The sequence below is a fragment of the Acipenser ruthenus genome, chromosome 1 (genome assembly GCF_902713425.1).
Source record: "Acipenser ruthenus chromosome 1, fAciRut3.2 maternal haplotype, whole genome shotgun sequence".
In the NCBI taxonomy this organism is placed as follows: Eukaryota; Metazoa; Chordata; class Actinopteri; order Acipenseriformes; family Acipenseridae; genus Acipenser; species Acipenser ruthenus.
The window spans coordinates 11,121,011-11,135,284 of NC_081189.1; the positions used below are offsets into that span (position 1 = coordinate 11,121,011).

At 38.8% G+C, this 14,274-nt stretch overlaps 1 protein-coding gene across 2 annotated transcripts in view; it reads left to right on the forward strand.

Annotated features, from left to right (window-relative positions):
- The first annotated feature begins 11,073 nt into the window (after positions 1–11,073).
- LOC117403485 (protein mono-ADP-ribosyltransferase PARP8-like) overlaps positions 11,074–14,274 on the forward strand; it is a 58,447-nt gene continuing 55,246 nt past the window's right edge. Inside the window, exons 1-2 of one of the 2 annotated variants that reach the window (XM_034925397.2) lie at positions 11,074–11,573; positions 12,324–12,378. In XM_034925397.2, the coding sequence (XP_034781288.1) occupies positions 11,483–11,573; positions 12,324–12,378 (146 nt within the window). In that variant the 5' untranslated portion in view covers positions 11,074–11,482. The remainder of the gene's footprint in view (positions 11,574–12,323; positions 12,379–14,274) is intronic. The other variant, XM_034925401.2, reaches the window with a different exon arrangement.

Sequence of the window (14,274 nt, forward strand, 5' to 3'; positions counted from 1 at the left end):
CTGCACTGGTGAGTGCTTATGGTGTGTTGAGTTTATCCATCTCCCTGCACTGGTGAGTGCTTGTGGTGTGTTGAGTTTATCCATCTCCCTGCACTGATGAGTGCTTGTGGTGTGTTGAGTTTATCCATCTCCCTGCACTGGTGAGTGCTTGTGGTGTGTTGAGTTTATCCATCTCCCTGCACTGGTGAGTGCTTGTGGTGTGTTGAGTTTATCCATCTCCCTGTACTGGTGAGTGCTTGTGGTGTGTTGAGTTTATCCATCTCCCTGTACTGGTGAGTGCTTGTGGTGTGTTGAGTTTATCCATCTCCCTGTACTGATGAGTGCTTGTGGTGTGTTGAGTTTATCCATCTCCCTGTACTGGTGAGTGCTTGTGGTGTGTTGAGTTTATCCATCTCCCTGTACTGGTGAGTGCTTGTGGTGTGTTGAGTTTATCCATCTCCCTGCACTGGTGAGTGCTTGTGGTGTGTTGAGTTTATCCATCTCCCTGCACTGGTGAGTGCTTGTGGTGTGTTGAGTTTATCCATCTCCCTGCACTGGTGAGTGCTTGTGGTGTGTTGAGTTTATCCATCTCCCTGCACTGGTGAGTGCTTGTGGTGTGTTGAGTTTATCCATCTCCCTGCACTGGTGAGTGCTTGTGGTGTGTTGAGTTTATCCATCTCCCTGTACTGGTGAGTGCTTGTGGTGTGTTGAGTTTATCCATCTCCCTGTACTGGTGAGTGCTTGTGGTGTGTTGAGTTTATCCATCTCCCTGTACTGGTGAGTGCTTGTGGTGTGTTGAGTTTATCCATCTCCCTGTACTGGTGAGTGCTTGTGGTGTGTTGAGTTTATTATCCCTTCTGTCAGTGCTTCTTTTATCTTAATTGACAATAAAGGGATTACTGGGGATTAAAATGTTTGAATATGACCATGCAATGTATATGTGAGTAAAGTATTTTATGGATATTCTATGTAATTATCAGTTCATGCAGAACTAATTCGTGTAACATCCATCATTAAAACCATTCCGAAATTCTAGAGGGCAAAGATAGAGAACCCTATTAATAATAATAATAAAAAATATTATGAATGTGATTTTGCTTCCATAGAAATGTACAGACCTTTATTAAAATATAATTTAGTGTTCTTGGCAGGTTTTAATATTAAGATCAAGCTTTATCAAGATGTTTTTAAAGTAAGCCATCACATCCTCTGCTTTGTGTATTTTAGATTGCCCCAGCTCACTCTTATTTATTGAGCATTTAATTACAGCTGCCATAAAAGCAGTGCTATACATAACTGTAGTGGGGGGACTCGATGTAGCCCGAGAGGCTGTTTGCATTGTTGGCCAGCAGTAGGAAGTGCTTACTGCATGGAGAAGAAGGACTAAAGATTTCATTAAAGTGTCTGATAAATTAGTGAAGGCAAGAATCCCAAAGGGCTATAAAGTAGAGGGTTGAGGAAGAAACGTCAATACAGATCTTTTACACAGTCTACAAAGAAATGTGCTTTCCAACAGCAGCAGTGGTAGTTTATTTGTTATTTTTCAGATCGTACTGAGGGTTGTTAACCATTAAGGCGTGCTAACAACATTATTGTTCTTACCTCTCATTAGCAGTATTATCAGAGGTCCCCATTTTCTTAGATCTTTTGGTTCTTTGAATGTGTGCTTCATGCTTTGCAATATACAGTAAGTTGGAATAAGCAGATATTTCAAAGACAACTTTGATATAAAGTTGCTGCTGATGCCATATCCATATTTGCCAATGTATTAAAATATATACTGAACAAAAAAAGGGAGCCAGTATTAATGTTAATGAAAGGTAAGAATTTATTTAGAAGCACAGCGTTTGGGGACCCCAGCGACTCAGCTGGTAAAAGCACTGCTGTACTGCTGTTTGAAGTGTAGTTTGGACCCTCCTCGAATCAAGTTGCCGATCTTGGCTGGGGACCTATAGGAAGTTCTGCATTGGCCACTGAAAATGAAGTAATTGGTTTTGTCAAACACGGGAGCACCAGAGCCAATGATATGCTCCTTGTGAAGACCAGCAGCTCAGCTCACCAGGGTGCTAACCTGCACTGTATGACTCACTTGCACACCTTGTAGTGGGGTCTTTTCCAGGTGAGCCTCTTTGGGACCGTGGGTCTCTTTCTAATTTACCACAAGTCGATGGCTGGTAATGATTCCTCCCTTTGCACATGCAAGTAGCAAACACAGTGCCTCTGCTACAGGTTATTTATGTCATTTGCTTTGTACTGCACATTGACAATATGTCAGAGAGCAGCCCATATTTCTCCTTCCAGCGTGTCAGGAAAGAGATCCCTGCTCCCAGCTCAGCTGAAAGCACTGCTTGTGTATTCAGAGGGTGCTGCTGTGTTGGAGGGTGATGTCATTGATATCATATTGTTCCAAGAAGAGTGTGGAGGCTGACACTGGTTTCCTGGCTAAATCTCATCATCAGTATTCCAAAAATCTGACGTGTTGCTGCCTTTCCACCCTAGGGTGGCTGCCTGTCAGTGTTCTAAAGACTGTCACTGGAATCACTTTCAGAATGGGTCTATATACGTGAAAGTTCATTTCCTTTCCCAAGTCGAACAGGATTTATATTATACCACATGTACAGGTTATAAAAAATAGGAATACCTTTTCACACCAAGCCACAGTGAATGTAAAAAAACAATTAAACATAAAAAATAACCAGCAGCATCTATGAATTTAATACATCACCAAATCTATTTTGCATATATTTAAAATATCTAAGATCTAGTATCAGGTATTGAAGGGGATATATTATAATGTCCTAACAACATTTCAAGGAAATGGGTAAATTGTAGCAATTTGTTAGATATATGTATGTAATGTTACACTGTGCAGGCTGTGCATGCCTGGCCCACTGGGGGAAATTAAAGAAAATGATGCTGCAGAATGATCTCGAGGCCTACCTCGTCACGTTTGAGCGTGTGGCGATGGTAGCGAGACAGCATCGGGAATGCTGGGCCACCCAACTAGGTTCGGGCTATTGAGGGGAAGGGAGTCGAAGCCAGCTGACCGCTCACATTCCCTCACTTCATTGTAACCAGGCATATACTGTATAGAGTATCCCAAGCCCTGGGCACAGCCTGTAATGCAATTATTGGTTCGGAAGTGTACTGAAACATGTCTATCCTGCAAGTCAACTTGTTAATTCATCCACAGCAGGCATTTTAAAATGGCTTTAGGATCAAGACGCAGTTCAAGGCTACCATCACGTTTTATATAGAATCATTAGGTAGCAGTGCCTGGTTACCAGCAGTGCCATCATGTAGTAAACACAAGTGAAAGGCTGGAAAATGGAATCATTCCTGAGGTTACCAGTGGGAAGGCTGCTTGATTATTTAATGAATGCAACACTTTGGATATTTAAGTTTACAGTTCATTCTGTCTGTGCGGTTATAGATAGGACCAAAGGGACTATGAGAAACTAGGATATACTGGGTTTAAACTGAACCACGTCATATAAATTGCATCTAATTCAATTGCAAGTTTCTTCTGTAATCTGACTATAATTAGACTTTTAAGCAGAATAGCTGCTTGCTTCAGGGTACACAGTATTTACAGTATGTTTTGGGTTGAATTTGTGCTGTTTCTGCATAATAAAATACATGGCTATCTATGCTGCGATTGGCTGAAATGACCTTAAGTGTTGTATAACTACAATAACCGTCGAGCTGACCCCTTCTCTCAGGTTATGGCTCACTTTGGCATTCGCTCCCCATTGACCACATCACTGCAGTTTGCAGTTGCATCATTTTCATGCTCATTACTAGTTTTATAGCACAAATCCATGTTATTATTTTGTGTTAATCAACTCTAATTGCATTTGTTTGCCCCAGTGTCTATTTTGAATGCTTTTGTTGATATCAAGGTTCAAACCCTATGAGTCCTGTGAATAACTATAGTCCAATCTCCAACCTACCATTCTTAGATAAGGTGCTAGAGAGAGTTGTTGCAATTCATTTACAAACATTTCTAACTCTTAATGGTATATTTGAGAAGTTTCAGTCTGGTTTTTGAGCTGCACATAGCACCAAGACTGCCCTTGTCAGAGTTGTGAATGATCTGCTGATAAGCTCTGACTCTGGCTTTCCATCAGTTTTAATTCTTCTAGATCTAATTGCTGCCTTTGATACTGTAGAGACCATTCCATCCTACTAAATCATCTTGAAAGCACAGTGGGACTGTCTGGCCTTGTCCTATCCGGGTTCAAATCTTAACTGTCTGATAGGTTTCAGTTTGCCTCTATTGGGGAGGTAAAATGAGCATTATTGGAAGTTGTCTGTGGTGTTCCACAGGGCTCCATTCTAGGTCCCTTGTTGTTTTCATTATATATGCTACCATTAGGTGACATTATCCGCAAGACACAGAGTGAACTTCCATTGCTATGGTGATGATACCCAGCTATATTTGTCCCTAAAGCCTGGAATTTCTTCTGCCTGGGTGTTATTAGCTACTTGCCTTACAGACATCAAGCATTGGATATCACAGAATTTTCTAATGTTGAATTCAGATAAAACACAGGTTATGCTAGTGGGCTCACAGAACCAACTTAAAGGAAATGTGGGATTGCATGAGCTTGACACTTGCAGTCTCTTATCAAAACTTAAACTAGAAATTAAGAGTTTGGGAGTCATCTTTGATCCTGATCTCTCATTTGAGACTCATATTAGGGAAGTTACTAAAGTATCTTTTTACCATTTGAGAAATACAGCCAAACTTAGACCAATTATTTCTGTCTGTGTTTCCAAGAGACAAATGCATGCCTTGGTTTCATCTAGAATTGATTATTGTAATGCACTTTTTTCTGGTATCCCAAAACGTGTGGTATCCCGCTTGCAGCTTGTTCAGAATACTGCCACTAGAATTTTGACTAAAACCAGGAAAAGTGAACATATTACCCCTGTTCTGGCCTCTTTACACTGGCTCCCTGTGCAGTATAGAATTGATTTTAAGCTTTTGCTGTTAACGCACAAGGCTCTGAATGGATGAGCATCTAGTTATTTGCAGGAGTTACTGACCCCGTATCTTCCACACCACACTCTGAGATCACAGGATGTGGGGCTGCTGGTTATTCCTAGGGTCAACAAAAGCAACACGGGAAATAGGGCTTTTTCTTGTAGAGCTCCTAAATTATGGAATGCTCTGCCTTCATCTGTCAGGGAAGCTGGGACACACTTTCCTTCAAAACACACTTTTATAAAATGGCTTTTTTACCTTAGTGGGTTTTAATGTAACTTTAAAATTGCTGCTTTTGTATTATGTGTATACTGTTATTTAAATATGTTATTTAAATGGTCTGATTGTGGCAGTTGTATGTGTGACATGTTATACAAATGTATTGTGGTTTGTTCTTTTTTCTGCTGTGTACTTTTGTATAAAAAGCCCTATATAAATGCAATAAATAAATTCAATAAATAAATAAATTCAACTGCATCCCAGCTCCAGCAAAGAATTCCACACTCTTCTAAAGGCTCAATCACATCATTGAACTACACACAGTTTGTTATATTAATGAAATCCTTTAAAATCTTAACCCCAATAGATTGTACAATTTCAACACCACAGTACCGTAATCAACTGTAACCCACTCAGCACAAAAACTGGTGGGAGAATTTGGGGAATTATTTTTTTGCTTTACCATAACAGTACACCTAACCGGTAACATACGCACTTTAGTTTAACAGATTGGTTTCACTTTCAGTACTGATTTGTTTGGAAGCTTGTGGGCTTTCCCAATTTCACAGTGTCTGGAACTGAAATGTTGTGGGTCACAGTGTGAGTTAGTCAACCATTTATTATTTATAATTAAACCAGCAAAAAAAACCTTTCTTCAAACAGCTTCATATATCCTGAAGATTTCAGTTTAAAATGGGAGCAGTCTGTAATACCTAATTACATTGTATTGAGGTTCCAGTGGGGATATAGTTTAAAACTTAAGCAATCTTAATTAAGCACAGTTTACAGTGAGACATGTTTTTAAATGATATGTTGCCTTATGTCTACATTATACAACATTATCTGCCAAAGCTGGAAACACAGGGACTGTGCAATTGTATTAACACATTTAGAACAAGCTGGAAACACAGTATGTTTGAAAAAAAATGATGTGGGCGACTGTCATCTTTCGTATTTTTCACACATTTCCTTGAAGATCCCGTACGTTTCTCTGTACTGGATCACTGCTTCTGTTCCTATTGGACAATGCTAAAACCAGGACTGACCTGCTGTAGTAGTTCCTGGGGGTCAAAGGGTTCCACAGGTATTTCATTTAACCTGGTCTACAGAACCAGTAAGTGACCTACAATACTTTGTTTGTGAGACAGGAAGCATGGTGGACAGACAGACAGGCAGACAGACAGCGTCACGTTAGTATACTGTGCTGTGCTTCACAAGGCTGCAAAAAGAAATGAAGAAACCTTGACTGCATGGCAGCAAAATAGAAAAAAAAGCTGTAAACACCTGCAATTGAAATAAATTATTACATGTTGTTGTTGTTGCCACATAATTCAGGGAGTAATCTTTACTCTTATTATTTCTCCCAGATATCTTTGCATTTGTTGAATGGGCTCATTCATCCTGTGTGAGCCATTTTGCTGTGCTGTTATATTTAATAAGTCGTGCTTTGTCCACACAGTGTGCAATGATAGCACTTTCACCATTAGCTACTTCAGTGAGAGAAGACTCTCTCTCTGGCTGTTGTGCTGAAGTGGAGTATGAGCTCTGATAAGAAACAGACACTCTCTCTCTATGTTGGGTGTATCTATATTGCTTTTTAATATTTCCCTTACCCTTTTATGGTGTTTGCCATCATTCTGAGGGTTTCTGTCACTCCAGTATTTAGTTATTACCTGTTTTCTCTAAATCTGCCTTCACTTTGCTTTGGGGCTGCTTTGAGCTTGTCTGGAGAATCCTAAGTGCCTGGACTGAACATTCCATTCCATTCTTCATTCATTCCATTTAAATCAAGTGTCAGCGTAACATTTCAACTTTGATCTCATTGTCTATACCCATGGTGAGACAGTTCCTTCTGCAGTCTGCAGTCTAGGCTGTGACCAAACGTTACACAAAGGTAAAATATCGTACATGTTTTGTTCTGCAGTTTGAGAATTGACACCTGCTTTAATACAAGCCTGTTTTCATATGCATACCATTGCTAAGATACCATAAATCAGGAAGTCATTAGAAATGACAAGGCACAGGGGAATTCTATAGGAAAGTACCTGATAATATCTCTTGTACCAATGCAGTGGTAGATGTTCTTTTCTATCAAGCAAAAAGTATTTGTGTACAGCAACACAAACTTAATTCTGTGCTATTCTCTGCCTGTAGCATGGACAGCCTTTCAATTACTTCAGCCTACAGCTTGCATTACAGAACCTGCACAGCTGTAACCATTCACTTACTACAGTACTAACTTTAATTTTCCACATTTTTCCACATACACTGAACAAAAGGATCTACAGCCTATACGCTAGTAACTGAACTGCACTGTAAGCATGGATGCCGTGGTGTACAGTAAATACATACATGGAGTCGTTATCAGTTATTGATTGACATCCAGGTTACAGTATCAATGTAACAAAGTACTGTATTAGTACATGCAAATATATATTGACATAGAAGATCAAACAGGCAACACACTCACCAGTTTTATCAACTAGCTAATGTCTCAAACAGAGCCACAAACAGTTCCACCAGATTGACATTTGTTACAAAGGATCCCACTAACAAAAGATTGACCTATCATAATGATATTTATAATGGCAATTTGTGTACGACTTGGGCATTAATGGTACCAACAATCTTGCTCTTCTGAAACTTTTAATTGGTGATTTAGATGCAATTATATTTTCTTCGTTATTTTGTCAAAACACAAGAATCCTCACTATTAAACTCTCAGGGGTGGTTCACAGCCCCCGATTCACACATTATGAGTGACCGTATCTTACCTCAGGCAGCATTAGAGAGTTGTACATTAGTTTACAGGGTCTGTAAAACCTTTTTCCATATATGTGGGTGTGCTGTCAAAGTCTACTACTGCTGCGAATGATCATGTGTGTGTGGTTTCCTTTTCTTTTAACAGAACGAATCACATGACCACTTTCATTACTGCTTTTTGCCCCCTCAATTTCCAGGAACAGGCCGCTGACTTCTGCTACAGCTTGTAAAGCAGCTTATTGTTTGTGTGACACTTCTACTAAAACAGAGTTAGCATGTGTTAGCATGTTCACAGAGACAGGCATGGGTGATGAACTCCCTTTCCCACTGATTCATAGGATACAGCAAAGACAGTGCTGGGCAGTGAGGAAGGACAAAGCAATCGGAGGCATATTAAAGCAGTGCTAATCAAGGACAGCTCCATGCTGCAGATCAGGGGTGGCCAGAGTGGGCCCTACCACTCCTGGTCTTTGTTCCAGCCCTGTTCTAAATTGTTTAATTGAACCAATTAAACCTCCATCCAGAGTTAAACCTGGATTGGAATGGCCCTACAGGACCGGGATTAGACACCTCTGTTATAAATTAAAGTTGGTTGTTATAGTTTATTGATCCCAGAATCTCATCAAGCAGCTTCTTGAAGGATCCCAGAGTGTCAGCTTCAACAACATTACTGGGGAGTTGGTTCCAGACTCCCACAATTCTATGTGTAAAAAAGTGCCTCCTATTTTCTGTTTTGAATGCCGCTTTATCTAATCTCCATTTGTGACCCCCTGGTCCTTGTTTCTTTTTTCAGGTCGAAAAAGTCCCTTGGATCGACATTGTCAATACCTTTTAGAATTCTGAATGCTTGAATCAGATCACTGCATAGTCTTCTTTGTTTAAGACTGAACAGATTCAATTCTTTTAGCCTGTCTGCATATGACATGCCTTTTAAACTTGGGATAATTCTAGTCGCTATTCTTTGCACTCTTTCTAGAGCAGCAATATCCTTATTGTGGCGATTTGACCAGAACTGAACACAGTGTTCTAGATGAGGTCTTACTAATTAATTGTCAAGTTTTAACATTACTTACCTTCCCTTCCCATTACTTCAACACTTCTCACAATATAGCCATACATTTTGTTGGTCTTTTTTATAGCTTCTCCACATTGTCTAGATGAAGACATTTCTGGGTCAACATAAACTCCTAGGTCTATTTCATAGATTCCTTCTTCAATTTCAGTATCTCCCATATGATATTTATAATGCACATGCTTATTGCCTACGTGTAGTACCTTACACTTTTCTATATTAAATGTCATTTGCCATGTGTCTGCCCATTTCTGAATGCTGTCTAGATCATTTTGAATGACCTTTGCTGCTGCAACAGTGTTTGCCACTCCTCCTATTTTTGTGTTGTCTGCAAATTTAACAAGTTTGCTTACTATACCATAATCTAAGTCATTAATGTAGATTAGGAATAGCAGAGGACCTAATACTGATCCCTGTGGTACACCACTGGTTACCTTGCTCCATTTTGAGGTTTCTCCTCTAAATCACTACTTTCTGTTTTCTACATGTTAACCACTCCCTAATCCATGTGCATGCATTTCCTTGAATCCCTACTGTGTTCATTTTGAGAATTAATCTTTTATGTGGGACTTTGGGTCAGAAGCTTTCTAAATAAACCATGTCATATTCTTTGCAATTATCCATTGTCAATGTTGCATCCTCAAAAAAAATTAAGCAGGTTAGTTAGACACGATCTCCCTTTCTTAAAACCATGTTGACTGTCTCCCAGGATACTGTTACCATATAGGTAATTTAACCAATTCAATGATCAAAATTCGGATCTCTATTGGGAACAGGTATTTGTTGAACAATGAAAACAAAATCTCTCTATCCTCAAGTTTAAGCAGTCTACTTGACAACCTGCATTATTATAAATACTTAATTAAACATTGAAATAAAAATACCAAAATACCTATGAAACAAAGGGAGTCTGTACAATGATATGCATGTGATAAATCACTTAACCCTTTAAGGCACTAGGGGCATGTGTCCCACAAATAGAAATGAGGTGCACAAAACAGGGTTTAAAATGTACTGACAGGTTGGATCTGGTTGTGATACTTGAGTCACTGAATGTATTTTAAGAAGAAACCATTTGAACATCCGTTGTGTACATTAAGGGGTTAACTGTTTGTGCTCTGAGTGGTGCAATAAGGATAACGGGTGTAGTGAACAATACATTGCTTTTCTCATAGTAAGATCACACGTCAAACCCCACGTTTTGATTATAGAAACCGTATGATTCTACTAAGCAAAGTTACAGGTCCAAAAGCAAACAGCTAGTATTTCTATTCTTCATCTGGTACTATGGTATTGTATATATTAGCTATTGCTAGTACAGGGAGAACGTGGGGGAAAATAGCAAATCATATCACACAAACCCTTGCAAACAACAAAGTACTGTTTTAACCTCATCTGTAAGTATACAGCAGGACTTCAAATGAAGTTAAACATATATAATTAAAGTAGTATATTATATATGTGTGTGTGTGTGTGTGTGTGTGTGTGTGTGTATAAAAGTATATTCTGGAATTTTATATTAATACACTATCCATGTTATATTGTGCATTTGTGTTTTGATCACACGAACTGATTACACCCATTTTATTCCTATGAGACAGGTTAATTGAAATGCCCCATTGACGTCTGTTCTCAAATAGAACCAATTCAAAACGCGGATCACTACTGGGAACAGAGTTATATGTTAAACAATGAAAACAAGATCTCTCTATCCTCAAGTTTAAGTAGTCTACTTGAAAAGGTGCATTATTGGAAAACCCTGCATATAAAAAAGGCCCTCAGGTAAACGTGCCAGTCAAATTAATGAAGCTGGGTCGAGCTTCAAAAGCACGATTGTTTCTGTGTATATTCCACAGGTTCATGAATCAAGGAGCATAAACTGGGCACACTATATGGTATAATTATATGAAGTAATTATGGTACAGTACATAACCACCACACCTTTTATAATTCATTCACAGGTGCTATGCAACAGACAAGTTAATATGATCCCGTGTATTTGCCGTCTGTACAGATCATATTGTTTTAGTTCACACATAATAATAACAGCCTAATAGAGTGTTAGTTTCGCTTTAAGACCAGCAATGCATCTCTTGCTGTAGCTTTCGAAATCGCCATTGTTGGGTTTCGCTGTGTGATGTGGAGTGGAGATTGTGGCTTCCGGTAGAAACAGCTATCTGTATTAATATACATCGAGAAGAGAGGAGCTGTTGAGTAGAGCTTTTCATCCGAATCTATTGTTGCGAGAGAGATAAAACAGTGCAGAAAGAAAGCAGGATTCGTTTGACTGACACACCTGGAGATTTAAGAAAGCGGGCACATTATACACGAAGATCATTTTGCGTTACCAAAAATAAATAAATAAATACATAAAAAAACAGTGTGTGGAATAGAAAAATCGCTCAAGACTATTGTTTCAGAGTAAAGCATACAATAAGCCATCCAGGGAGTTATATTTCATGGGGATGTGTTCACGACAAGAGAGAATACATAAAGACGTCGACATTGTAATCCAGAGGTGCAAGGCAGATAAGGACTGCCTGTTTTCGGGTGAGTTTTCTACTTTTCTATTGTGTGAAGGATACTGTACGTGATATTATTGTCTAATGTGTTTATTGACTGTTGCAATGAAACGACTTTACACTGCACACACCTCTGATAATGACAGGTAAATGCGTCTAAAAACTCATATATTTTTTGCGCTATATATATATATATATATATATATATATATATATATATATATATATACACACACAAAAACTGAAACCGTCTGTATTTTTTAACACGATTTAAAATAAATAACTCGCAATATAATGCAAAATAAACGTTGGCAGTCTGAATGATATTTGTCGTGGCATATGTAGGTGCCTGGTGTTAATTCAGCATTGTGTTTTCATAACAGCGAACGCCTGGTTTATTATTGTAATATATATATATATATATATATATAATGTATGTGTGTGTGTGTCATGGCGTTGGCAGTGTATTCGTGCCTTACAAGAATCAACTTAAACCAACATTTTGCAACCTTATAATTGTGAGGGAATTCGGTAAACATTATTATTTTAATTTTTGTATTATTCATGTGTTTTATTTAGTCTGATTTTCAGTATCTAGCTATATTTGCCCTCACATCACCGTGAAATCCCTTCCGATGTTGCCATGGAAACTGCACTTGTTGAAAGGGGCTTTTCCTGCGGCTGTGCTTTTTTTTTTTTTTCTCTTTACCTTTGTTATTGGGGGTTGCTTTAAGTTTCTTTTGCAGTCTTACCTGACACATTATTTTGCCCTTTCCAGATTTCCGATATTCAGACGCCACCTTTACATTCACCGACACCAGGGGCTCTAAAAGGTAATGTATCCGTTTGTACAGTATGACATAACACGCGTGTTCTTTTTAAAAAATAAAACAAACTGTAGTTTCAAAACGCCGCTGATGCTTTTCAACGTATGTCGAAATGTTTAGAAGAAAAGTTTAGGGCAAAAAAACACGCAAGAGGCAAACTGACAAGTCACAAGTCCTTTGTGCCTTGATACTGCCAAGCATTGCAGTTGGGTTCACAGGAACACTACTGCAAAACCCCAAAGCAGACACTTCCAAAAACATGATGTTGCACGATCCGAAACTGCGCGGACACAGAGAGGAATTCACTTTTTATATGAATAAGGGTACTGTAGAGAAGTTGGATAAAAATAGAATCTGTCATCACAGTGTCAGTAGGGTTTTGAAGACATGTTGCAAGTGGTTTGCTCATCATGTATCATGTAAACCTGGGATACCATAAATAAATAGGAATCTGAATCGTATGATTTGTTGTTTTTGTTTATACATACATAAAACTAGTATACAGGGTCTGGAACACAAGTAGTCACCTGCTGTAACTGTGCAGGGGTAGCCAGTATAATTGAAAGACTCCATGTGCAGGGTGCAGTGTGTTCTGAATGGTTACTGCCTCTGGATTTATTCAAGAAAGGTGGGGGCTTGAAATCTGCAGCAAAGTTTGATAAAACCTCAGTAATGTGTGCTGCTGTTCCTGGGATATTAAACCTCAGTAATGTGTGCTGCTGTTCCTGGGATATTAAACCTCAGTAATGTGTGCTGCTGTTACTGGGATATTAAACCTCAGTAATGTGTGCTGCTGTTCCTGGGATATTAAACCTCAGTAATGTGTGCTGCTGTTACTGGGATATTAAACCTCAGTAATGTGTGCTGCTGTTCCTGGGATATTAAACCTCAGTAATGTGTGCTGCTGTTGCTGGGATATTAAACCTCAGTAATGTGTGCTGCTGTTCCTGGGATATTAAACCTCAGTAATGTGTGCTGCTGTTCCTGGGATATTAAACCTCAGTAATGTGTGCTGCTGTTTCTGGGATATTAAATCGATTTGCATGGATAATCGAACAGGTATTAATAACAATTACTGTACCTTTAATAATGCAGCCATGTCAACCCATCAGTTTGAGACAAGGCAATTCTATCTTTGAAGTAAGGGGGAGTTTGTGTAGCAGCTACAGGAATATAGAATGGTAATGTACACCTCTTCATGGTCACCCCCCCCCCCCCCCCCCCCCCCCACCCTCCCAAAATGAAATAATATACTTGGACAGTTGTATTGGATTTACCGCTGTATCATGTATAAAGGGTTTCGCAGCCTCGCAAACGATAACAAACTTATACACAAATGTGAGAATCCATTGCAAGGCCATTGTGAAAAACCGTGAGTTTCATGGGTAAACCTTGAGACTTGACATCCATGATAATGTATAGAATAAAGTTAACATACACAAGTACTTAGTGCACAAGTACCTACTGATGATATATAGCAACTAACGTATTCTATCACATTAAGCATACAAAATTACAAAGCTTTACAAATCATTAAATTTAATGCAATTCAGTAAAACTTTAACACCTACAGTTAAGGTAATGAAATACTGTAATTAAACGTGCCAACTTTGACACATTGCAGAACTTTAGGAATCATTAAACTTCAGAAATTCACTACAATGTTTCTATACTTTGATACTTGTTGCTAAGGCATTGTAATAGCGTGCAATTGAAATGAATAAAATAAAAGTTCTTAGCTGCTCAATAATGTAGACAGGCTCTCCAGCCCTTACTGACGAAATAGAAGAAAAATCAAGAACGCGGTGACTGTGTTAATTTGCTTAACTGCAACAATTTAAAGCACACAATGCACCATCTAAGGTTTTGGTGGTCTGAATAATACTGTAACTGTTATTTGCC